Genomic DNA, 25,598 nt, shown 5'->3' on the forward strand with positions numbered 1-25,598 from the left:
CGTCGTTAGAGGAGTGGAGGCATTGGTTGGAGGGAGCTGAACATCCATTCACGGTGCTGACAGATACCGGTATCTCGAGTACCTCCAACAAGCAAAAAGACTCAATTTTCGTCAAGCCCGATGGGCGCTGTTTTTCACGCCTTTTTGGTCTCGGTCCGGCATTGGAAAGCGTCCGCTTTTTGCATTTTTTTGAACCGGGCCGATAAGTGATGATAAAGTGGAAAAACAGCGCCCATCGGCGCCCCAATCATTAATTTGTTTATATTTTATGCTACAGCAATGTTTCCATTAGTGTGCGCTCACTCAAGCATCATTAGCGATGTTCCATCTCAATTTTTCCAATATACCAGAGTTTTTGTTAATCTGTGTGTGTGTGTGTGTAACTCAAATAAGAAAGGAGGAAGGATTACTGTGTAAGGCAATAAGTGGGAGAGGGGAGGGTCTTAATCCTCCTCTCCTCTTCCTTTTGCTTTACACACAAATACAGCACATGCGCGCACATACAAAGTTACACAGTGCTTCAAACACTTATGTAGACATCGCTTTTTGTCTGGATTTATTTTTACGTAAGGTAAAGTGCAGGGTAATTTGTTTTATTTTTACTTTATATTTTGTATTTATTATTTTTATGTTTTTATTTTTTTGGGCTGTGAAACAAATAATTTGAACTTCCATTATTTCTTATAATGAAAGTCACTTTGATTTATGAGGGTTTTGATATACGAGCCTGCTTCCGGAACAAATTATGCTAGCAATTCAAGGTTCCACTGTACCTGTTTTTTTTTGTTTGTTTTTTGTAGTCTGTGGTAAGCAGTGTTGGGGGACGTCACTTTTAATGTCACTAATTACATTGCAAAATTACTCTCTTTATAAAGTAATCAGTTACATTACAGCGTTAATTTCTGATAAAAGTAACTAGTTAGACTACTTTTACATTGCAGAAAATAAAAACTTCTTTGTGATTCCTCATGCATGTTGTTTTAGTCAAGACCTTTATAATTATTCTCCCATCATCACTAAGTGAAGTTTGGCCCATAATCTGTAAACCACTAATACCTGTATCTCACCTACATGATTTCGCGCATTAGCCAAAAGTAAGGTTCATAAATTTTTGAAAAAGTAACTAAATAACTGAGTACTTAAATGGCGGACCTAATGCGTTAGATTACTTGTTACATTAAAAAAGTAATCCAAGTACTCTAACAAATTACTTTGTAAGGTGTTACACCCAACACTGGTGGTAAAAAAGTGCTTACTGCTTTTTTCTTTTCTTGTGGCTTTAGCAGTCCATGGCAGATACAATGCCCCAGGTAGTGTGACCTGGGCTTGTTTTTTAAATTAACGTCCTGTAACTTTTAACCGATAAATTCTTTATAATTGAGTACATTACATACGATAGAGATACTCTTAGTACATTGTAAACCAGGAAACGTACCGGCATCAGGAACAGGCTGAGAACCCATGCACACGGCACACCTCTGACTAGCATCCCGCTTGCCAACGTCCAGGTGCTGGAAAACAAGCTTTTAGGGCCAAGGTAAAGTTTCAGAGATAAATTCAGGACTGCAATCTTCTCTGCTTTCCTTGCAGTTTTCCTTGATGAAGTTCCCTAAATACTTTGATTTGCATAAACGTAGAGGCATTGCATAAATGATGATCATAGAGTGGTACAGTACAGTACTGTGACATTTAACTGTATGTATTACTTCATTTTACAGGTGTTTTACTAATTAGTTACACTGTTAACTGTTGGTCATCAGTATGGGTAAATTACTAGGAGAAGTAATTTGTAATAACTAATCATTTCTGACATGTAAAGTGAATGACCCAAACACAACATAAGTGTTAAGAAGTTGATTTCCATACCCAAAGCTGCAATAAAATACTAAGAAAACATAATCTAATATAACCTTACCGGTAAAATCAATCAACATTTATTTATGTAGCACTTTACAGCAACCTAAGTTGAAGCGAAGTGCTTCACAGCACTAAAAATGACGACAATAAAATTAGAAATAAAAATACAGAAGCAAAAAAAAAAAAAAAAAAACATATAGCTAGTTATAAATAAATAAATGAATAATATAAATAAAAATTATAGTAACAGTAATGATAATAACAATAATAATAAAAATGAATAAAACAAAATTATAAAATTATAAAAAAGCATAAAATTATAAAATATTAAAAGCCATTTTAAATAAGTGGGTCTTTAGTTGTGCTTTAAACAAAGGGAGGTCCGTAATTTAAATCATGCTCACAAACATCTGTAGGCTGTAGTTGTTACAGATGTTTGTGAGCATGATTTAAATAGTGCCTTATAATCACAACATGTAATGTAAAAAACACAGTTAATAATAAATGGATATGCACTAGAGGAATGAATAAAGTCTGACCTTTATAAAGAATATCATTATCAATATAGTGTACCACAATACCTCAGTGCATGCACCACAAGGCCTTAGGGAAACTGATTTTCATCATTGACTATGATGTTTTTTTTTATCATAGTCCATTCTTCTATATTGTTACTCATTAAAAAACCTGGACCAACCACAGTAATTGCTAAAATAAATATCAGTTATATATTACAGATCTTTCTCTGTACTTACAATCTGTAAAATACATCTTGCACAAAACTGAAAGAATTTTTATTAAATGTTGCAGTCAAAACTTTAACCAAGACATTTGGTTCTCTGGTTACTTTAAGCATATTTGAAGACTCAGTGCTTTTTGTTAAATCAACTACTTATCTTTTGTTGCTCACTGTTATTCTTTAATTCTTATGGTATGTATCTATCTCTATTTTTCAGGCATGATGTCAGAGCAACAGTTTGGGACTCAATTTGTGTGCAGTGTGGTGGCATCTCATGTCAGTCAGCTGCCTACTACCAGCCTCAGCTTTGTGTGGATAGCCCCACCACCTGGTACAGGCTGCATACATTTTCTGTAAGTGCGTGTGTGTGTGTGTGTTGTGGGCATAAGCAGTGGAAAAGCTATTTACACACGAGTGCTCAAACTTAAACCAAACACAATTATTTATTCATTGTGTATATTTAAAATCATTTAGCCGTTTAATTTATATGAAATATAACGTAGCTACCAGCCCACTATTATTTTCTTTTCAAATTTAAAGATGCCCGCACGTGTGTGCAAAAAGACGAAGTACAACAAAGAATACAAAAGTGTACAATCTTCAATAAATTTAGCCCAAAACAATATTGTTTCCAATTTATCACAATGAACAATGTTTTAATCTGTAATGTTTAAGTGAAAAACATTTTGCATATATGCTTAAATATTCCTTTTTATTTATGGACAGGTGTATTATGTTTGATCTGCATTATTTTGAGAGGCATATGACTTTCTGGTGGAGTATGTCTGCATATCGATAAATTGCACGCGTTTATCACCATTTTGATAAAAATGCTGCCTTTTGTAAAGTAAAAGTATGAGCCCGCCAATAAACAGCTTCATTTCATTCATAAATTTACAATTACATTCCAGCTACTATTTTTAACACAAAATAAAATATGTTTTATGCGCACACACGTGTTATAGTAAACAGTACACACGTGCATGGATATTGATTATACCAGTAGGAGATGTGCACTAAGGCCGAACAGGGGAGACGATTACCCACAATTCCGCTGCGCAAAAGAGAGAAAAAAAACATTGGCTCAGTTGTGAAACAAGAAGCGCATGCATGCTACATGATACTCGGTACTTCCAAGTCAAAATTTATTAAAAATCTTTGCTCGTCTTGTGGAACACTTGCAAACTAAAGATCTAAAATTCATTCCAGATACACAATATTACCATTTCTCTCAAACATTGTTCACAAATCAGTCTAAATGTGTGATAGTGAGCACTTCTGCTTTGCTGAGATTATCCATCCCACCCCACAGGTGTGCCATCTCAAGATGCTGATCTGACATCATGAGTAGTGCACAGGTGTACCGTATACTGCCCACAATAAAAGGCCACCCTGGAATGTGCAGTTTTTTGCTATATTGGGGGTCTGGGGACTCAGAACCGGTCAGTATCTGGTGTGACCACCACTTGCCTCATGCAGTGCAACACATGAAGAACAGGTGTACTCAAGCCAGTGAATGAGGTGGTAAAACAAAAGCACAGAAACAGAGTTTGGAATGGAGTCACAGATGATCGTGATTTGGTTTGACAGGTGGGCGTGACCTGGCGAGCCATGACACAAAACCCCACCAGGTATAATTGTCCATCAGGGACTGACCAAAGCACAATGTAAAAAGAAAACTAACACTGGCAGAACAGCAGTGCAAGACAGAAGAGTAAGAGCCCTTTGCCATTAAATAGGCAGTGGAGAAGCTCCAGTACTACAAGTGTGGCCATTAGGAATGCACTTCTCAAGGAAAGAAAACTCACAAGCTGGTGTGGCAGTGCACTGGCTGCGGTGAAGTTCTTAGGCACATGGCGTACATTACTTGTAGGGGGCAGTTGCATTTAAATCTCAGGTATTGTGTGCCTACCGAAGCGGATAATGTCTTACATTACATTACATTACATTTACATTTGGCAGACGCTCTTATCCGTGACTTACAAAAAGTGCTTTGAAGTTTCCATCATTGGATGGTTAGTAGGTTACTAATTAAGTAGCATCAGTCAAACACAGTTGGGAAGTTTTATTCATTTATTTTTTTTAATAGAGGGGGTGGGGGGGGTTAGTCTAAGTACTGAAGAAAAAATATGTCTTGAGGCATCGTTTTAAGATTATCAAAGACTCAGCTGTACGGTCATATAGCGGAAATTAACTTCATTACCAAAACAAAAAAGAGTCTGGATGAATGTCTCTGGATAGTGGGACCAGGCAAGCAGTGCTGGAAGATTAGAGGGAACGAGGTGCGATGCATGGTGTAATTAGAGCTGAGAGATAAGTGGGTGCTGGGCCATTTTTTGCTTTATAGGGAATAATCAGGGTTTTGAATTTAATGCGAGCAGCAATGTGAGGTCAGTGCAGGGGCCGGAGAAGTGTGGTGGTGTGGGAAAATTTAGGAAGGTTAAAACGAGACATGCAGCTGCATTCTGGATCAGCTGCAGAGGACGAATAGTGGACAGAGGCAGGCCTGCTAGGAGTGAGTTGCAGTAGTCCAGTCTTAAAATAACAGGCGACTGAACAAGCACCTGTGAAGAAAGAAATAGGTGGATTGTTCTAATGGATTAAGGTTAGCAATGTGTGGGGGAAAATGACAGAAGAAGAGTAAGAGCCATTAAATAGGCAGTGGAGAAGCTCCACAGTTTCCCAAAGATTGCACTGTAAGCCTATACAGGTTGATTGAACTTAAAAAATTAATGGAAACTCATTGTAAAGTTAAATCTGGCCTCAGACACAACATATATTACGCACAAAGCTGCTGATAGACTCAAGTTAAGAGGAGAGAAAGTTACCTTGGTGGTTCATGGGGTTGGCAAGATGGCCATTAGAGTGAGCACGAAAAAGTACCTCCTCAGGATTAGAGTCAAAACTCATGAGGGGACGGTGAAGGCTCATCAGCTGATCTGTTATGGGTTAGAGGAGATTGCCAAAGTCCACAGAAGAGTAACTTTAGAGCAGTTGAAAAAAATCTTTCCAGACACAGACCTCAAAAAACTGAAAAGGCCGAAGAAAATTGAACTCCTTATCAGCCACCGAGAGGGAAGACTCGCACCACAAAGAATGAAAGTCGTGTGAGATCTCGTTCTATGGGACAGTCCATTGGGGAAAACCGTTGCAGGAGCACACCCAGATCTGGTTGAGAATGTGGATATGACAGCACATGGGTCTGAGACGCATTTTGCGCGGTCCATGAGGACGGCTGCGGTCAAGTATGAGGAAATCTTTGCATGAAATGATGCTGAAGCTCCAAATGTTTCCAAGATAATCCACAGAGAGAAAAGTCATGTAGCTGAAACAAAAAGCTCACTGGCCAGTAACCAGGATTTTCTTGAGTGGTGGAAGTGGGACAGTATCGGGGCGGCCTGTGAACCAAAGTGTGGCGGGTGCCGTTGTGGCAACTGTCAGCCTAAAGGAAAAGAAATGACTCTTGCAGAAGAGAAAGAACTTGAGATCATAAGAGAGGGTCTCACCTATGTTGAAAAAGTTTCCCACAGCAAGTCTCCACACTGGGATACAAAGTATCCATGGATTCAGGACCCATCCACCCTTGCATGCAACATATTTGGGGTGGAAAGTGCTTTCCTAAGAACAGAAAGACAGCTCAAGAGAGTACCAGAATGGCGAGGTATTTACGCTGCCCAGGTCCATAATATGGTCAAAAGAGGAGCAGCAAAGAAACTCACCAAGGAAGTTAATGAGAAGTGGAAGGGACCAGTTTGGTATGTCAGCCACTTAGTGGCACCAAACCCCCACTCAACAACCACCCCGGTACGACTGGGACTGTACCAGGAGAAACTGACCATGATAATAAATGGACTTAAAGAGATTCTGATAGCCGGCGGATTTGCCCTCAAGCCATGGGTTAGGTCAGGGCTAAGTGGGAGGCAAGTGACTGGTGCACAAACACAAAGTCAATCAATCATACTTCCGAACAAGATGAAGGAGGAATAAAATAAAGATTTGGGAACAGGGTACCTGGTAGAAGATGACAGACTCTACATTATGATTTCCATTAACTTCTCAAAAAGGAAAAAGAAAATGAGAACAGGCCAGAACCTTTTTGAAAGTGAAGTAAAGCTGAAAACGCCTAATCCGTTGACCAGGAGACAGCTACTAAGCCAGGTTGCTGGGCTCTATGACCCAATTGGTCTCGTTACACCTGCCAAGCAGAACTCTTGTCAGGAAGGCATTCCAAGAGACAGAAAATGGGGGCTTACTTAGCTCGACAAACATGGGACAAGCCACTTTCTAAAAATCCCAGAAATTAGACCATCAAACACTTCGAGGAGTATGTGCAGCTCAGTCAAGTTAGGTTTCACACAGTAGTTCTCAGATTAGTCGAGTCCAAGACCAAGTTAGCACCACCGGACCAGAAGGGAGATGCTGTCAAGGCTGAGATCTGTGGTGTAGTTTTTGCTGCATGTCTCAGAAAACACTTCAAGAAGCATGGGCGGATGGAAGTTGAACGTTTGTCCCTCTTAGTAGACAGTCAGACTGTGCTCTGGGCCATTCAACGTGATAGTTATGGGTTTCAGACATTCTTTGCAAACAGAGTCGTGGAAATCCAAAAAGCTGAGCCAGTGAGTGACTGGTGGTGGATCCCAGGAAATGGCCCTGGAAAATCGATCATGCAAGTTTTTGTCACAGAAATGGGGCAACAGAGACCACTGTTTGCACTGTACAGCGAGCAACACAGACAAAACAGAGAAGGTCATCAAGGAAATCGACAAACAAGATTGTCTGAACAAAGTTGTCTTGGTTCCGGCAGAAGAACAGGCAAAAGAAAAATAAGTGTGAACTACTTGGGTTCAAGAACCAGTAGTTCAAGTGGGAGGTGTAAAGTAAAAAAAGTGAAAGACTCAACATACAAGCACCATCTGTGACAGAAAATCGCCACCTCACAGTATCTACTATGATGTAACTATGATGTAACAGTATAGGGTCTGTGTATAAAAACTTGTGTGTAAGAGACTGCAGTCAGTAACATGCGAGACAGGGAAGCGCATCGGCTGCTGGTCATCTCAGGGACACTGATTCTATGATAATACCGCTCTTTACTTATACGAAGGACTGATTATTTGAATCTTGATTGAGTTACTTGATATTTAATTAATTCACTATAGTGCTCATTACAAGAAAAAGAGTAACTTATGGAATGCTGTGATTGTTGTTTAAGTTTTAAATGTATTCACAAAAAATGTAATATGATGTTGTGTATTACATGTCCTTTAAAGGATTAATAGAATAGTATGTGTTAGTTGTTTTAGAAGCTTGGTTATATAATTTTGTTGGTGTATTTGTTTAAATTTTATTTAACTGGTGTGTTTTAGAAGTAGTGATTTAACTGTTATTTACCAGGAATAGTGATGTACCCTTTTTTCTGGTATTCATTTAAGGTTATCGACCTTGCTCTCTCCCCCTCACTTAGTCAAATCTCTTTTGAACAATTGGTGTGTAACCTGCAAAGCTGTCAGACACAAGAATTAAAAGTGATTCTGGAGTTGATTCCGTGTCCCCTGTAGTTGGCTATGGCTTTTTTCGAGTTTGAAGCAGAGGCTGATGTGCAATTCTCAGATAACTCTACACTCATTGCCCTAAAAAAGTTTTTTTTTTTTTGCAAAGAAACAACATTGTATCATTTGTCTGCATGACAGAAAGGCAATTTACATGTATCATTATTTTGTCTTTGTAACTGAAGATTTCTAAAGTTATTATATCAGGTTTCAAAATTCAGCAAACAATGCCATCAATTTATGTCAATGGCATGTACAGTGGGAGCCACGTCAAACAGCCGCTTGGAGCATGATAGGTCCATGACAGGACCGTGACAGGACCATGATCGATCCGTGCACGGAATGTGATCCCCCGCGATGACGTAGTTAACGATGCCCCGCCCCATAAACGCCCCCATGCGCTTTCTAAAAAGATGGTTGCAATGCTGTATAATTCCGCCAGATGGAGCATTGACTGCTTCTGCAGTGTCCAAGCATCCGGTTACTATATTTAATATATATAACATAACTTACGTCAACATAGTTTCATCAATAGATGATGTGGTAAAAAAGAGGGATAAAAACGATTCATAAAACAGATTTAAATCCCTCAATACACAATCCATGATGCTTATGCTATTTTTATAATAAAACTACTTATTGCAATATTTTTCACGACATCCTTAATAATACTTAAAGACACGGTAACATCTGTAATTTATCTATACCGGTCGTTGTAGGTACGGAATACAAATGCGGGCTATGTACAGTATTTTACATTACGGTGTATTTTATCTATTTCCGTTTAATACACTGGTAGATAATATTTTGCTGCAAAGTAAAGCTTAAAATTTAACTTCTGCTTGAGTTTGTTTTCGTTATATTTTTTATGTTTTCGCTGATGTTTTGTTTCGCTGATAGTCAAAAATTGGCATAACAAATCGATTAATAACGCATAATATCTGAAACAAATATCTGCCCATACGGATCAGTATGTCTTTAGTCATTTAACCAGCATAACGTCCCCCATCAAAGATCTGATGGGACATTAATCACTTATCACTACGGTGAATAGATGCGGCAGCAGTGACAGACTAAATCCCCATAAACATTCACACCTGAACACAATAGTAACAGAACTAAACAGGTCCAGAGGGTCAGTGTCTGTTATCATGACAGGAATCACCTACAGGATATACTGTAATTTTCACTGCTTATATATTTTTGCCATAGTTTCATTTGGTTTTACGCAATTTTATGTTTTATTTGTTTGTGTGTGTACGTGTGTGTGTGTGTGTGTGTGTGTGTGAGTGAGAGAGAGAGAGCGCGCATGCGCGGGAGAGGGCTTATATTGTGATTTGTCCAAGGTTACTAAAGACTGGCTTACTACTACTAATAAAAATATTTCAATGTAACCCATGGGTCTCAATCACAAAATCAGCCAACGCTGTAAACAGATGACAAGACAAATTATATAGGCTACTCTGAAACGTTCATTTGAACATTAAAATATATATATAAAAATCACGGGGCTTCTCAGTCTTTCGTTAATTTTACTACTGCCTCAAAACCAATGTGGCTTATTAAAGATGCACTGTTTTATTGGACATGGCTGTTTTGTAATGTTCTGCAAAATAAACCCTGTCTACGGTTCGAATATACTGTGAACGTCTCGAAGTCACGTCTCTAGATCCTTCTGCAGTAATGTTATCGTGGTGTAAATTATTAACGTATCGATGTATTTCACTTGCAGACAAAATAGTCTAGTAACGAAAGTAATGAATTTGTCACTACTCTTCTCTTACGCAGCACGGCTAAAAAGATAATAAAATGACACCAATCCTGCCATGATGCTACCCTGTCCATACACAACACTGACTGGGGAGATGAACTCAGACTTTACAAAACTTACTATTATTTCATGAGATGAAATTAAGCTAGGATGAAGAGAACAGAAGTGAACTCTCCTCTGTGTAATATCTAAGTAGAGTGTAACTGGAGCAGCCACAAAATGCCCCCCGTGTAACTCTGATTAGGAAAAGCTCACGGACACCAAACCTGCAGCACTTTGGTGTAACTTTTATTATCTTTTTAGCCCTGCTGCATAAGAGAAGAGTAGTGACAAATTCGTTACTTTTGATAACTTGATGTTTGATTGAATATTATATCATTTCCAAGTTTGATAGTGTTGATTTTAGAGTGCATTACGTGCGATGCGAAAAGGAAGTAAATAAACACGTAGCAATGCAAAGAGGACAGAGCTGCGAAATATTTAAGCAATATAAATTCAACAAAGTGTGATCATAATGGTTGTTGTTGCTGCTGTTTAGGTATTTGGTTCCACCGTGTTACTGAACGCAACTGTGTTTACAAAACCGAGCGGAGGGAAAGAAAAAACACTCGCTAACACGTTTGAACGAAAAGGGGCGGCGGCTTTTCTTTGAAGATAGCGATTGCGTAATGGGGGGCAATCCGTGGCGGGGGGGGGGGGGGGGGGGGGCGTTTTAGGACATAACACACCTCTGAACGTCTTTTGTCTTGTAAATGATTATCTTCGTTCACCTTCCAATCCCCTACAGCGCACACACTCTCCACACTGTTACTATGTCTGTTGGGGCACTTGGTTATACACAGCACCTTAATGTATGAAACACTTATTTCCTGGTTTGTTTTATTTTAAATATTGCTTATTACCTTTTCCCGCAAAATAAACATTATACATAAACATGTTATCATTGTGTAAATTATTAACATATTGGTGTCTTTTAATTAAGGACAAAAACATACCCTGCGCTTGTGTTTAGGACTGATGCTGAACAGCTGTGTTCATAGATTTAATCAACGATTTACAAGACAACAGTTAAAGCGTTTGTGGATGAGAGGTGTGTGTGTGTGTTTCTCCGTTTTCTTTGCATTTCTCCGTTGGTTTAACACAAACATTGCGCAGACAAGTAAGCCTGAAGTACCCCTCCCCCCGCCAAACACACACACACACACACAGAGCAATTAGCACCATGTCTTAGTCAGTATTCTCCACTGAGGTTTCTTACCTTCCACTCCTTCTAAGTTTGTCTTTGCTCTTTTAATGGAGTTCTTAAAACCCCCCAAAAATTTATACTGAGAAAAAAATGATTATGGGTCACATAATCACAAACACAAACCAGCACAGATACATATGATCAAGTGTTTAACTGTTGTTTTTATTTGTTTCTATAACCAGTAATAATAATAATAATAATAATAATTATAATAATAATTATCATTATTATTAGCCCAACTCTTTGACTATTTAAAACAACGTCAGGTCCCATTTTTTGCACATTGAAGTTGTTGGTTTAAGTAAATGTATTTTTAAATACACAAACAATCCCCCAACAATTAAAACACGCACACATGACTTTAAAAATAACATTTATTCTTCCAAAACTAGTCAAAGGTAAAACAATAATTTGTATAAAACAGGTGAAAACATGTTTAATTTTTGCTTAACGGTCATTAAAATACCCGGATAACACCAGCTGCTTATCAGTCTCTATCTGGTTCTTTTATATTAAAATATCATTTTAAAAAAATATTAAAGATGGAACAGTTTAATTCTTTGTTTCCCCCCTAAAGTATCAGACGTTTTGCAATTCTATGTTCAGAATATTCAGTAGACCTGACCAAACATAATTCTAAAGCTGTTGCACTGTGATGTCATCCCTCCTACAGCTCCCTCAACAGCTTGTTCAGGCTCCTCCAGTAGCTCCAAAAGGCCAACCGTCATCCATCTGACCCCCCAATCCTCCACAGCGGAGCTCTGATTAAAGAAAACAGGAGAATTTAGTGAAGACAAAGATAAATAAACTTTACAGAATATCTAGTTGTAATAAATATAAAAGATATTAGTAAACCTACTGTTTTGGGGAATTCTGGGATGTAAATAAACTGGGATAACTTTAACCAGTGAACTTTGTTAGTGTTAACCCCGGTCTGTCTGTATTATCGTCTGCATTAAATTAAAATGCGCTTTTCATACAAATAAGTTAGGCGATATAACACTCGTATATATTAGTTCATCTCTGAAGCCAAACTATAACTTCCCGAGTACTGAAGCCCCCCTCACCTCCCCCCACACACACCTCCCCCTCCCCCTTAACTGATAAACACTTCAGAGTTTTTATCCAGCTCGGTAACTAAGCGCTCGCGCTATCGCGCAAAGTCACGGCCAAATTGAGAAAAATATAAACCCGGTTATGAGCGTTTAGCTCGCGAGCTCCTGTACATCTATCCTCAGCTTGTGTCCTTCATGAACTGCATCACATTATATTCACAGAAATAACCTGCAGATTAACTCTTACCCTAAGAATAAATAAATGCTGAATTTATCCAGACAACACGCAGTCAGACTCTAAAGGCATTTTTATAGAGCACTAACACTCTTCATCCGGTAGTGCAGCTTTTGTAATATGGACATTAATAGTATTTTTAAAGCTTTAGTGTCTTTTTTAGTTAAAGAGGAGTGACATTGTGAGTTTGTGACACTGACAGTAAACTGTAATGTTAACTCCAGACTTGGTAAACAGATCATTAAGTTATCTAAAGTTACATCTGACCGCTGCTGGTGCTGCCAGTGATTTTCAAAACGGCCGGTAAAAAACTAAACTAAGAAATAAACTGTAAACTAATCCCAAACAAATTTTATAAATTAGAACACCACTTACCGCGAATAGTCCATTAATCCGCCATCTTCATCTCTAGTGCAGTTTGGCAGCGTCAGTTCGGTGGGGGTGTGTTGTTAAAATCACGTGATTGCAACTCAGCGCAGCTAAATTGCTGGCTTGTGTTAACGTGTCCTTGAGAACGAAGCGCCATCTAGTGGTGGAACCAGGACAATGCATAAATAGGGCTTGAATGGGCGTGTTTACTGTGAAATCTTGACACGCCTTTCTCGAAGAAAAAGGAGGGGGGACTACGGCGTGCATGGGGCAGCCGTACGCCATTCGTACGCAATTCACACTTCCGCGGCTATTTGGCGTGGCTCCATCTGTACAAACAATAGCATATACAAACCTTGACATCTTGCAGAAGATTGCTTAAAATTTGTCCGGCGATACCTCTCTTTGACCTGAAAATCTGAATCAGCTGTGGACAGTGACGATCAAGTGACCCATAGAATTCTTGCTTAAGATTCTTTTATTCGGTTGAATTCTTGATACATTGGAAGGTTAGGTATGTAGTTTACCTCCCCTTTCCTTCGTGTCGTATGTTCTTGTTGGGTGGATCACTGCTGGTAGAGTTTTCCTTCTTTTTCCTGCATTAACAGTGACATCTGTGTGTCCAAGGCTTCTCATTTTGGATCTGTAATTTCCCATTTTGTCTTTCAAACTTGTCCACAAGGTGATCCTGGTTCTTGAAGACAGGGGTGAGTATTCACCAATGCCTTTGCAACATCTTTTAAATCATCAGCAGTTGGGTATACTTTTAAGGAGTATATGGTCTCAGCAAGTTTCAGAAGAATACCATGTTTCAATTCTTTTGTAATTTTTAGGTGCGTTCCATCCTTCAAGTAGATTAAATTGGCCTGACGCAGCCTATATTAAACATTGACAGAGAATTTTAGAATCAAAAAGATATCAGGCCATGGCATTTTCTTTTTCTGGTGATTCAGAGATCAGTACTGTATCTGCAGTACTTGTAGCATCACTTGATATTTCACTTAATGCCTGCATTTCATCTTCTGACACCGACAACAATTCAATCACTGGAAAGATTTTCACTGGTGGCCTTTCAGGAAGCTCTTCTAGATTAGTCACATTACAAAATTCATGATCATACAAAGGATCTCAAAACTGTTAAGTAAAATTATAGTTCCGTCCTAAAGTGTTTCTGAGACAGCTTATTAAATCTTCAACTGTGTGAAGTCAGTGTGACTTTTCTGATATCAGCTTCTGTGAGAATAACCCCTAAAATCATGATTTTTTGAGAAGCCATCTAGAAGGAAATGACAAAAGAGTACATTTAGCAAAGAATAAAATGCTTCAATGTCACCATCATTTTACCATGTACACTGTATGCTGACAGTAAAACAATATCATTCAGATCTTCAAGTTGAAACACACAAAAAGTTGGCATAACTGGGCAGCAAAGCTCATAAGAACGAAGGTGCTCAAAATACCATGATGTCATGACTTTGCACACAAAAAGTACTCTCATGTACAATGTGACAATGTGAGTAACTTGTTTAAAATCGAGGAGCCCTGAACGTGATCCAGCTGAAAGTATCATGTTTGTCTTATAATCAATCTCATTAATGCAGACAGATGGTGCAACAAAAAGTGTATGAGTTTGAGGGAGTTTTTGACCAAGAACTCTCTGAACGTTCTCTGGGAAAGTGGTAACTAACACGTGTGTAACTTTGGCCGTTTTCACACCCAGTTTAAAAAAAAAGAACTGCAGTCTAGCTGATGGCTAAGACCCCTTTGATGTTACATTGCAAGTGTCATGGCAACATTCTTGAAGTTCTGGGCATCACGTATAAACTTTTTGAAGAACTTATGTTTCGCTTCAAAACGCATTGTCCAGACTTCAGTAAGTGGACCATGTACCCTAATCAGTTCAGCATAGTGTTAGATGTACTGGTGTTTTGGTCGAAGTGTAAAGTCAGGGAAGGTTGACTGCAGAAGATTCCTATGCTATGCCACTTTGTACTCAAGGATGTATAATGACTCTTCAGTAAAGTGAGGTGCCACAATTAATGCAACAATGTCCTTGAGGAGCATAAGCACTTCCCATTGTCACTCTTTGGAATGTTATGGCCAATAAGCAGAGGAAGAAGCCTAATTAGACACCAATTCTCATGGCCATTTCCACAAATTGTGCCCTTGGTTGAGAACCCCTTTAAAATCATCTGAGGCTGATCAGTTTTGTCAGTGAAAGTATAGGGAAATGTTTTGATAGCTTCATTTAATACCTCTAGAGTGTAATGTAGTTTAATGTATTTCTTTGCCATCAGGTCTTTAAGGCAAACTGATAACTCCACTGTGACCACTCCCTCAAAAACAGCATGCAATATGTCAGGGGGATAACCACCAATGACATGAAAATGCTCTAAAATTGATGTGAGTGGGCACTGTCCTCTCACAACTGTTTCTCTACATAAATTTGAATTCTACAGTGATTCTTGCACTTGTCGATTGTATGTATCTCTCCCTTTAAGTTGAAATGCACCAGATCTTACCTCTTGGTGTTGTGCATCAGTCCTGGATGCCATGCAAAATCTACAAAACCTGTCTACAATGAGGCTTTCATAAAATCCTGCAAGAGAGTGGGCCCCAAGGTTATCTGGTGACACATAGAGTACCATTCCTTTAAAACTTCTACCAAGATGCTCAATGTAGACCCCATGCTGTTCAAGAGTGGCTAAATCACAAAAAAGTGGGTGCAGAACTCTTTCATAACAACACTCTTTTAAGGCGGCACAGTGGCTTAGTGGTTAGCATGGTCACCTTGCACCTACAGAGTCTAAGTTCGATTCCCACCTCAGGATCTGTATAGGGGCAGTGGTGGCTCAGTCGGTTAAGGCTGTGGGTTGCTGGGTTACTGATCGGAATGTCGGGAGGTCGAGCCCCAGCATCGCCAAGTTGCCACTGTTGAGCTCTTAAGCAAGGCTCTTAATCCTATATGCTCCAGGGGCGCTGTAAGCTGGCTGACCCTCCGCTCTGACCCCAGTTTCCTAACTGGGATATGCAAAGAAGACATTTCACTGTGCTGTAAAATACATGTGACAAATAATTGAATATTCTATTCTAACCATTTAAGTGTAGCACAAGAGAGCACGCTGAATTGAGTTTTGAGTGGATCCGTATCTTCCATGCCAGTTTGCAATAACCCAGTAAAGTGCGCACATCTTATGTTTTTTTTAGATGTTCCTAAGAGGTTAGCCACTTCGAAATCATCAATATATAGACCCAAAGCGTGTGAATGCATTGCAACTAAGAAGGGCATTCTCTCTAAAGCCTGAGACATCACTACATTTCCTATATTCATGTGGTTTATGTTTGTGTCTTGACATAGTCTTATCCAAAATGTCTTTCTTGTTCAATAGTATCTGTAGCATCTGTAAAATAGGAACATATGCTACTGTTTTTCTTCCTTTCTCAACTACAAACTCTATAGGCATTACCAGGGAAAAGTTGCACATTACATATGATGCTCTTCTTTTACTAGTTGCTAGACATCTATTTGAACATTCCACATAATTTGGACAATATGTCACTTTCGGCCATAACCATAACCACCTCTTTCATCTACATGTCCAAAGTGTTTCTGAAGAAGAGCCCTTTATGTTCCTTTGCAAAAGTGGCTGAGACAGCTGAACTATTTGGCAAAATTATATTCCAACTGTTGTCTTGAATCTTGAGATTGTGTCTCGCTTGCTTCTGCATTAAAATTATCTTGGTCCAATTCACCTGGAAGCATCTCCTGCGCAGCATACTCCTCCTGAGTGTCAATTACACTGTCATTATCATTCACGTTACTCTCTATCCTTACTATTACCTCTGGTTTAAACAGTGTCTCATTGTGATCTTGGTAATGCTTGCTTTTGTGTGCACTGAATGTGGAACACACACTGCTTTCAAAGTTATAGCCTTGAAATGGACACTGAACCTTTTGGTGGTCTTTAGATGTCTATGCCGAAGGTGGGCAAAATATTCAGTAATCTGACAGGGTTCAAGATAATCACAAATCTGACAGCGAAACTTGACTTTAATTATCCTTTAAGACTGTTGATTTTTATTTCCTGTATGAACACGAGATAAGTGTATTTACAGAAATCTTAGAGCAACGGCAGGCGTTAGAAATAGAGGAAGCACAATTCCAAGCACGATTAAAGGTTAAAAAGGAAAGGCTGGAATTCGAAGCAAAGCTTGCAAAGGTTAATGCAAAAATAAAAGTGTATCAGGGTTGTAAGAACGACAAGGTCCTGCAAGACAGGACGTGACCATCGAAACGCGTGGTGCATGCGCTTCCGAACCGGAGCACAACGACCACTGCGACCACAGTTCGGCAACGGAATACCTTGAGCTGCCATCACGCCTCCGAGCAACCCACTTAAGCATGCCAGTGAGTGCCAAACCCATAATGTCAAGCACCCTAATGGAACGGCCCACCCAAGGTAACAAACACTCACTTTACAACACTGACATAGTGGAGCCTCAGGGTAGGATGCCAATTCAGGCAGATCTTACAGAAATGTTTGCAAAGAGTCAGAGGCAACTTTCCTTACCTCCGCGCGACGTTCCTTTATTCTATGGTGACGCTCTTGAGTTCACGTCCTTTGTAAGAGCCTTTAAACATGCCATCGAAACCAAAACTGATAGTAATCTGGAAAGGCTGTTCTTTCTTGAGCAGTATACTAAAGGACAGCCTAGGGACCTAGTGACAAGCTGCCAGCTCATGCCAGAACATCGTGGTTACGCAGTGGCTATGAGACTGTTACATGACAATTTCGGAAATAGACAAATAATCGCTACAACGCTGATGCAAAAGGCACTTAACTGGCCGGAAATGAAGTCAGAGGACGGAAAGTCGCTGACAACTTTCTCCCGGTTCCTAGTAAAATGTTACAATACCATGTCAAGCATCGATTACATGGATGAGCTAGACAATGCTACCAACTTGAGGAGTGTTGCCTCAAAACCGCCCTACAAATTGCGTGAAAAATGGAGAAGCCAGGTATACAAGTACGAGGAGCGCAATCAGGAAAGAGCTAAGTTCGTGCAGCTGATGAAATTCGTAGAACGAGAAGCAAAGGTAATGTCCAACCCACTTTTTGGAGACCTGAACGTTTCGACTAGTGGTAAAAAACACAGCAACAAATCCCCTCCAGGATTCAAGCAAAAAATGGAAGAAAAGAGAGGTAGCAGCTTTGCGACCGGCATAAAACAGGTTGGTAAAAATCATAAAGACTCAATTACAGTAAAGAGTAGTGGTGCATTAGTTATTAGTGCCTTCACTAAACCTTGTGCATCCCGTGAGCAAGATCATACCCTAGATGAATGCCACCAGTTTAACAATGAGACATATAAGGTCAAATTGGACTTTCTAAAAAAGAATGGATTCTGCTTTGGCTGTTTAGTAAAAGGACATTTAAGCAAAGACTGCACGAAGAAAATTACATGTCAGTTGTGCTCAAAGAAACATCCTCGCATGCTACACATTGCAGCAAAAGACACAGCTCAAGCGATCATAAAGGCTGACAAAACCGAACCAGTTCAAACATTGCCTGTTACAGCGAGTCACGAAACGAGTGCATGTATCGGGGCTGGAGATGACTGTATTCTCTCCATAGTACCTGTTAAAATAAAGTCCAAGAAAGGTAACAAGACAGTAGAAGTATACGCCTTTATGGACCCAGGTAGCTCTGCTACCTTTTGTACAGAGTCATTAGCAAGGCGATTAAACGTACAAGGTAAAATAATTGACATCATGTTAGGCACCATGAACGCGAGGAAACAAGTAGAAAGTCACGTGCTTACTGACCTAGAGGTTAGTAGTCTGGAAGAAAACACCTTTGTTGAACTTCCCAAAGTGTTCACACAAAAGAGTATCCCAGTCTCAGTGGAAAAATTCCACAACAGCACGACATCGATAAGTGGCCATACCTCAGTGAAGTAAAACTGCCTCACATTAATGCTGTAGTTGAAATTCTCATAGGTAACAAAGAGCACAGGCTCCTAGAACCATGGCGAGTAATTAACAGCAGGCACAATGGGCCATACGCAGTAAAGACCGCTCTTGGATGGACCATAAATGGACCTCTTCGAGAGTCGGTCGAGGAAGGCACATGAGACAATGAGCAAGTGAGCGTTGCAGTCAACAGAGTTTCCATCGAAAGCGTAGAACAAATGCTGATACAACAGTACAACCATGATTTTCCTGAAGGGAATTGTGATGACAAAGCTGAGTTGTCACAGGAGGACTATCAGTTTTTAGACTCTGTAACTAACTCTCTGCAGTTTACCGATAATCACTTCTACATCGGTCTCCCATTTAAGAAAGCAGCTATTCAAATGCCCAATAACCGAAGCGCAGCCATGCAGCGCGCACTGAACCTCAAACGGAAGTTTAAGCATAACCGCTCCTTTCACAAAGAGTATTTAAACTTCATGAACGACATGTTTGAGAAGGGTCATGCAGTCAAGGTCCCCACACCCCACCTAAGTCGACAAGACGGGCAAGTGTGGTACATACCTCACCATGGTGTGTACCATCCTCAAAAGAAAAAGCGAAGGGTAGTCTTTGACTGTGCTGCCAGCTATCAGGGAATATCATTAACCCTCTGAGGTCCGTGCACGCATATATGCGTTTTAAGGCGTTTTCCCCTATTGACGCCAATAAGAACTTAAATTACACTTTCAGTTCCCTTTCAAAGGCTACACTCGATGCTGCGTGAAAACGCTATGGGAACATCTTGTCATGTTGCTGGTTGTGAAGCATGTGTGTACCAAATACGCCAAATTTTTGGCTTTTATAACCTCGGTCAGGTGACGTCATCTGATAGGACGCACCTGCAGGTTATAAATAGGAGTGAACCGGAAACATTCCTCAGATTCTTGTCTTCACCTAGTTGTGAGCGTGTGTGTCTAACCAGCAAAAATAAGTGTTTAACACACTGATAATGGCAGAGTTTAAACGAGATGTCCCTCCGTGTGTATAATCCATATCGGAGGGCGATCTCTACACTTTACTGCTTCGATTAAGTGCTATGCACGCGCCTCGCATTCCGAGCCGCCGCGCATTCCTGGGGCTTAAACTCATGCATCCGGTAGAGCAGTGAGTGACGGATTTAAAACTCCTTTCTTTCGCGTTATCGGATCAGGAAATCACTCTGTCCGCTCGCAAGGAGATAGTAATAGCCTCTAAGCACTTTAAAATAATAAAAATAAAAATAAAAACATAGACGGCAGGTTCTGTCGGGTGGCCGGGGGCGGAGCCTCAACGACGCTCTCTCCCCTTTTCTTAGCAATCTCCATATGAGTTAACCCTTTCATGGAGTAAGCTGTATTCATCCCGTGTTTTCCTGCCATCAACTTATTTATTTATTTAAATATAATTGAGGTAGAAACGCGGAGTTATATGAAGACACCCAGATAGAAGAGACGCTTCCAGGCTATCTCTCTTCCGGGACATCATCCTTCCTGAAAAGCTATTACTTCCTTTCAAGCTGTGTAGACTTTTTATCTTCCCTGGAGGGAAAAGCTTTTCAGGCAGCAGGTGGTGCTGAGAGACTTGAGTACTGGCGGGGCTCTTCAAGGTAGGGCGTATTGGATTTACGCCGGGCCACAGACTTGTCTCTTCGTGCAACAAAGCAGACGGCTTGTGCTATCGGCCGTTTTATGGCTGCTATGGTCTCCGCGGAGAGGCACTTGTGGTTGAATCTCAGGGGCATTAAGGAGAAGGATCGTGTATTCCTCCTCGATGTCCCATCTCGCCTCCCGGCCTACTTGGCGATGTCGTTAACTCGGTCGCCACTAGGTTCATGAGGCGAAGTTATATAACAAGCCTTCGGTAAATTCCTTTCCCGCCTTGCTCAAGAGTCGGGACTGTCGGCCACCCAGTCTCGACCGGGTCTGACTGTTGCGAGGCATGAAACACACAAGGAGAGTGTTTTTGAGCTGGGCACCCCCTCGCAAGATTGGGGTGCGTCACGCAATCTGCCTCAAAAGAGGTCAGACTGGCATATTGTCTTCACAAAGAAGCCCTGAGGTTCATGTGCCCAGGACCGTGGGGGGTGGCCCTCCAATGGAGAGAGGCACGCAGAATTCCTTTTAAAGAATGAAATGTTCTCCCTGGCACCCCCAGGAGGTTGGGGTTCTTGCTCCGCCACCACTGGTGTTTCGGGCAACTCCAGTCTCCAATAAAATGTTAGTTCTTCGGGTTTTTCCTGCCGTGTTTCAGGATGCCGAACATCTAACATCCCCCCCGTTTAACCAAGCCGCTGAGCTTTGCCCCTTTCTGAAAAACTGGCAGCGTGGAAGCTACTGCCAAGTTTATCTCCTTGGGCACTAAGCACTGTACAGAGAAACTACAGGATTCAGTTCTCACATCACCCTCCGCGTTTTAATGGCATGGTCTCCACTTCCATGAAACCGGAAAGTGCAAGAGGAACGGGGGGCTGCGTCCAATTTTTTAGATTTTGCGGGCTTTACCGCTATCTAAAAACAAATCAATGGAAATATTGCCACAACACAGGAGGTTCCTGAGGTTCGCTTTCGGGGGCGAAGCTTACCAGTATCGGGTCCTTCCATTTGGTCTAGCTTTTTCACCCGCACATACACAAAATACATGGATGTAGTTCTGGCTCTTATGACTCCAGAGCATCCGTATTGAATTACATGACTGGCTGGCCCAGTCTCAGTAGCTAGCGCTTCGACATCAGCATGTCGTTCTAGCTAATCTTTGTTTCCTAGGATTGAGATCCAATGCCATAAAAGCATGCTCTTTCCTGTTTAGAGGACAACATTTTTGGGTGTCACATGGAATTTGAGCGTAAGTGGGCACAGCTGTCTCCCGCTCGTGTCGAATCCATTCTCAACACCGTCAAGGAAATCAAGCTAGACCAGAAAGTGACCATCACTTTCAGAGATTCTAGCTCTCATGGCAGCTGTATCCACGGTGACACCTTTGGACCTTATGCACATGAGAGCATTTCAGTTGTGGCTAAGAACCAGGGGATTTTACTCTAGGGCCAATCCCCAATAAGGGCTACGCGCCAGGTGCTTCGTACCCTTCCTATGTGGTTCAGACCCCGGTTTCTGACTCTGGGTCCCACTCTAAGTTCGTCTTGTCGTCGCAGATGCTAACGACAGACGCTTCCCTCATGGGCTGGGGTGCGGTCTTAAATGACCGTCCAGCCCAAGGGAGCTGGAGAGGCCATCTTTTTGCGCGGCAAATCAATTGCCTCAAAATCATGGCTCTATTTCAGGCCCTAAAGCACTTTCTCCAGCAGTTGAGACTACCATGTCCTAGTGCGGGTGGACAACACTATGGCAGTCTCATATATTAATCGCCAGGGCGGACTGTGCTTGCACTGCTAAATACCTAGCGCACCAGATTTCTGTCCCTCAGGGCGATTTACATTCTGGGAAAATTTCATGTAGCGTAGGTGGACCTCTTTGCCTCGCAAGATCAGCAAATGTCCCCTTTACTACTCTCTGACTCTAGTCAAGCTGGTCTTCCAGCCAGCGTAATTAAGACTATTCTAAGTACTAGGACTGCCTTCCCTCAAATAGAATGTATTTGAAAGTTGGTGCATGACGAAGCAGGTAGACCCAGTCCACTGCCGAATTGTTTCAGTGCTGGAGTTTCTGCAGAAAATATTTGTCCTCTGGCTTGTGTCCCTTGTTGAACCACTAGAGTCAGTGCCTCAGGTTTCTGACCCTTAAGATGGTTTTTCTAATTAATGTTACCTCTCTAAGAGGATCGGACAGCTATTGCCCTCTCCTATGAGGCGCGTGGGCTCACTTCGCCTCTAGGAATCAGGGCTCATTCAACCAGGGGAATCGCCTCATCAATTGCATTAGCAAGAGGTATTCCCTTGCAGCAAGTATGTGACGCGGAGGGTTGGTCCTCTCCGCACACATTTGCCAACATGCATCCTATTGTTTTGAAGCCTTCTGTCCTCTGCCTTTACAGCTTCAGAGCAGGAGAGACCTCACTTACTGTGCCCAGTACGTGCTCTTCAGATTTACGTCCACCGCATTAGCCAGTGGCGTAAGTCAGAGCAGTTTTAACATGTTTTGAAGCCGCAAGCTGCGTAAGAGATGCTATTGCCCTCTCCTATGAGGCGCGTGGGCTCACTTCGCCTCTAGGAATCAGGGTTCATTCAACCAGGGGAATCGCCTCATTAATTGCACTAGCAAGAGGTATTCCTTTGCAGCAAGTCTGTAATGCGGAGGGTTGGTCCTCTCCGCACACATTTGCCAATATGCATTTTATTGTTTTGAAGCCTTCTGTCCTCCGCCTTTACAGCTTCAGAGCAGGAAAGACTTCACTTACTTTGTCCAGTACGTGCTCTTCAGATTTACGTCCACCGCATCAGCTAGTGGCGTAAGTCAAAGCAGCTTTTACATGGTCTGGGGCCGCAACGGGGGGTGGCCCCCACTACACTGGTCTATTGCCCTCTCCTATGAGGCGCGTGGGCTCACTTCGCCTCTAGGAATAAGGGCTTATTCAACCAGGGGGATCGCCTCATCTATTGCACTAGCAAGAGGTATTCCCCTGCAGCAAGTGTGGAACACGGAGGGTTGTCCTCTGCGCACACATTTATTACATTTATAATTTGGATGTTCATGCTACTCCGGGCCCACGGGTCCTCGAGTCAGCTACCCAGACATAGTTCTGAGACCTTCTCGGCCTTGTGCGCACACGCTACACAACCTTGGAGTCCAGACACTTGCAGTGCGGCGGCGTTGGCACTCTCGTTCCCATAGCGTTTTCACGCAGCATCGAGTGTAGCCTTTGAAAGGGAGCATCTCGGATTACTTTGCTGTAACCGTGTTCCCTGAAAAGGCGGGAACGAGATGCTGCGTCCCAATGCCGCACTGCCTATGTGACCGGACGTCCGTTCAGACAAATCAATCTGAGGAATGTTTCCGGTTCAGTCCTATTTATAACCTGCAGGTGCGTCCTATCAGATGACGTCACCTGACCGAGGTTATAAAAGCCAAAAATTTGGCGTGTTTGGTACACACATGCTTCACAACCGGCAACATGTTCCCATAGCGTTTTCACGCAGCATCTCGTTCCCGCCTTTTCAGGGAACAGGGTTACAGCAAAGTAACCCGAGACGTTTTGATCGTACAGACAAGATCTATATATTAATAAAATCTGTAAAGTGTCTATGCGCTGTCTGTCGCTTTGGTCTGTGTGAGCTGCAGGGAGAAACACGTCATTAAAATGAACTGAAACTCAGCAAATACTCCACAAAGAGACACAAAATACATATCTATAGAAAGCTTAAATTGTCTACTTTTACATTTAGTAATTTAACTCGAAAACAAATATTCTGTTTTTATGTAATCTGTATGAAAGTGAGGAGTGGTACAGATTCTCCTGTATCGGCTCATTACAGCTAATGTGATCCCGCCTCCCCATGCGCTCATATGGAAGGTTCATATGGAAATGAACCTTTCATCAACAGCGCGCGCACAGGGAGGCGGGATCACATCAGCTGTAATGAGAAAAAACAGCATAAAAACAGATTATTTATTTTCGAGTTGAATTGGTAAATGTAAAAGTTTATAATTCTGGAAGCGATGGGTGCGTGAATACTTGCCCTTTTGAATACTTGCCCTTGCTTCAGGAGCGCCAAAAATGGTCTCAGGTGAGAAAAAACCTCTCGATTGGAGACGTAGTTCTAATAATTGATAAGTCTTCTCCAAGAAATTCATGGGTCGTCGGACGGATCACGAAAGTGTTCCCTGATAAAAAAGGACTTGTGAGACATGTACTGGTCAAAACTAAAACCAGTACCCTGGAAAGACCCATCGATAAGCTGTGCCTCATATGTGAAATGGACTGTTAATTACCTTATAAAGTAGTCATGTTCCTTACATTTGGTACGCAGCGATATGAATACCTTAAGTTAAATCGTTAACAAATGTTTAAAGTGTTAAGAAAGCTGATTCAAATTTTAATCCAATAGTTAATGTTGTGGCCCAATTGTAAAAAAAAAAAAAAAGAAAAAACAACAAAACAAAAAAAATGTGTGTAATTGTCAGTCTTCCTGCCTGTCAATTAGGGGCTGGAAATGTAAGGGCCATATTTTATTCTTGTGATTTGTTGTTATGTTTATCTTATTTCAGTTTATTAGTTAAGCATTATGCATTAAGTATCATACTCATAATTTGTATTGTGACATCATTTCATGAGTTGTTCTGTGACATCATCCCACAGTTATGCAGTTTCATGTCTATCACGCACGTTAGTTGTTAGTCGTTGTTAAGACACGGAAGGATACAGAAAGGTGTGGAGCACACAAGCTTTTAACCGTGAGACAGTAAGCTAAAAGGAATACAGTAAAATAAGTTGTTGTAACTGTAATCTATCGAAGCTACAGAACACAGCAAGCGACTTGTCGTGACTACAGTGGATTTATGCAAGAAACTGTAACAACCGTTGTACTTTGATGTTGAAAATAAACAAGAGACAAAGAAATCAACGAAACGTCTGAAGTCGTCAGTGACACTGTGTAACAAAAGACACGCGTCAGAACTTGTGAATAACATGCACGTACATCTGCATTAATAATGCGTTAATGTTGAACATTTCTGACAATGCATAACCACCACCAAAAAAATAATTGTTTTACACAACTTGTACGTGCATGTTCTTGTCAATGTAATTGTCTTCTTGTGCACGTGCTGTTCATGAAAGGTTTATTTCCATATGAACAGCGTGCGGACGGGGAGGCGGGATCACATTAGCTG

At 41.1% G+C, this 25,598-nt stretch overlaps 1 protein-coding gene across 1 annotated transcript in view; it reads left to right on the plus strand.

Moving 5' to 3' along the window:
* The window catches only part of reln (reelin), a 1,039,407-nt gene that overhangs the window by 226,992 nt on the left and 786,817 nt on the right, over nt 1–25,598 (plus strand). Inside the window, exon 6 of the mRNA XM_053500241.1 lies at nt 2,814–2,949. Coding sequence (XP_053356216.1) covers nt 2,814–2,949 — 136 coding nt within the window. The remainder of the gene's footprint in view (nt 1–2,813; nt 2,950–25,598) is intronic.

This window comes from Clarias gariepinus, chromosome 7 (genome assembly GCF_024256425.1).
Source record: "Clarias gariepinus isolate MV-2021 ecotype Netherlands chromosome 7, CGAR_prim_01v2, whole genome shotgun sequence".
Classification (NCBI taxonomy): domain Eukaryota; kingdom Metazoa; phylum Chordata; class Actinopteri; order Siluriformes; family Clariidae; genus Clarias; species Clarias gariepinus.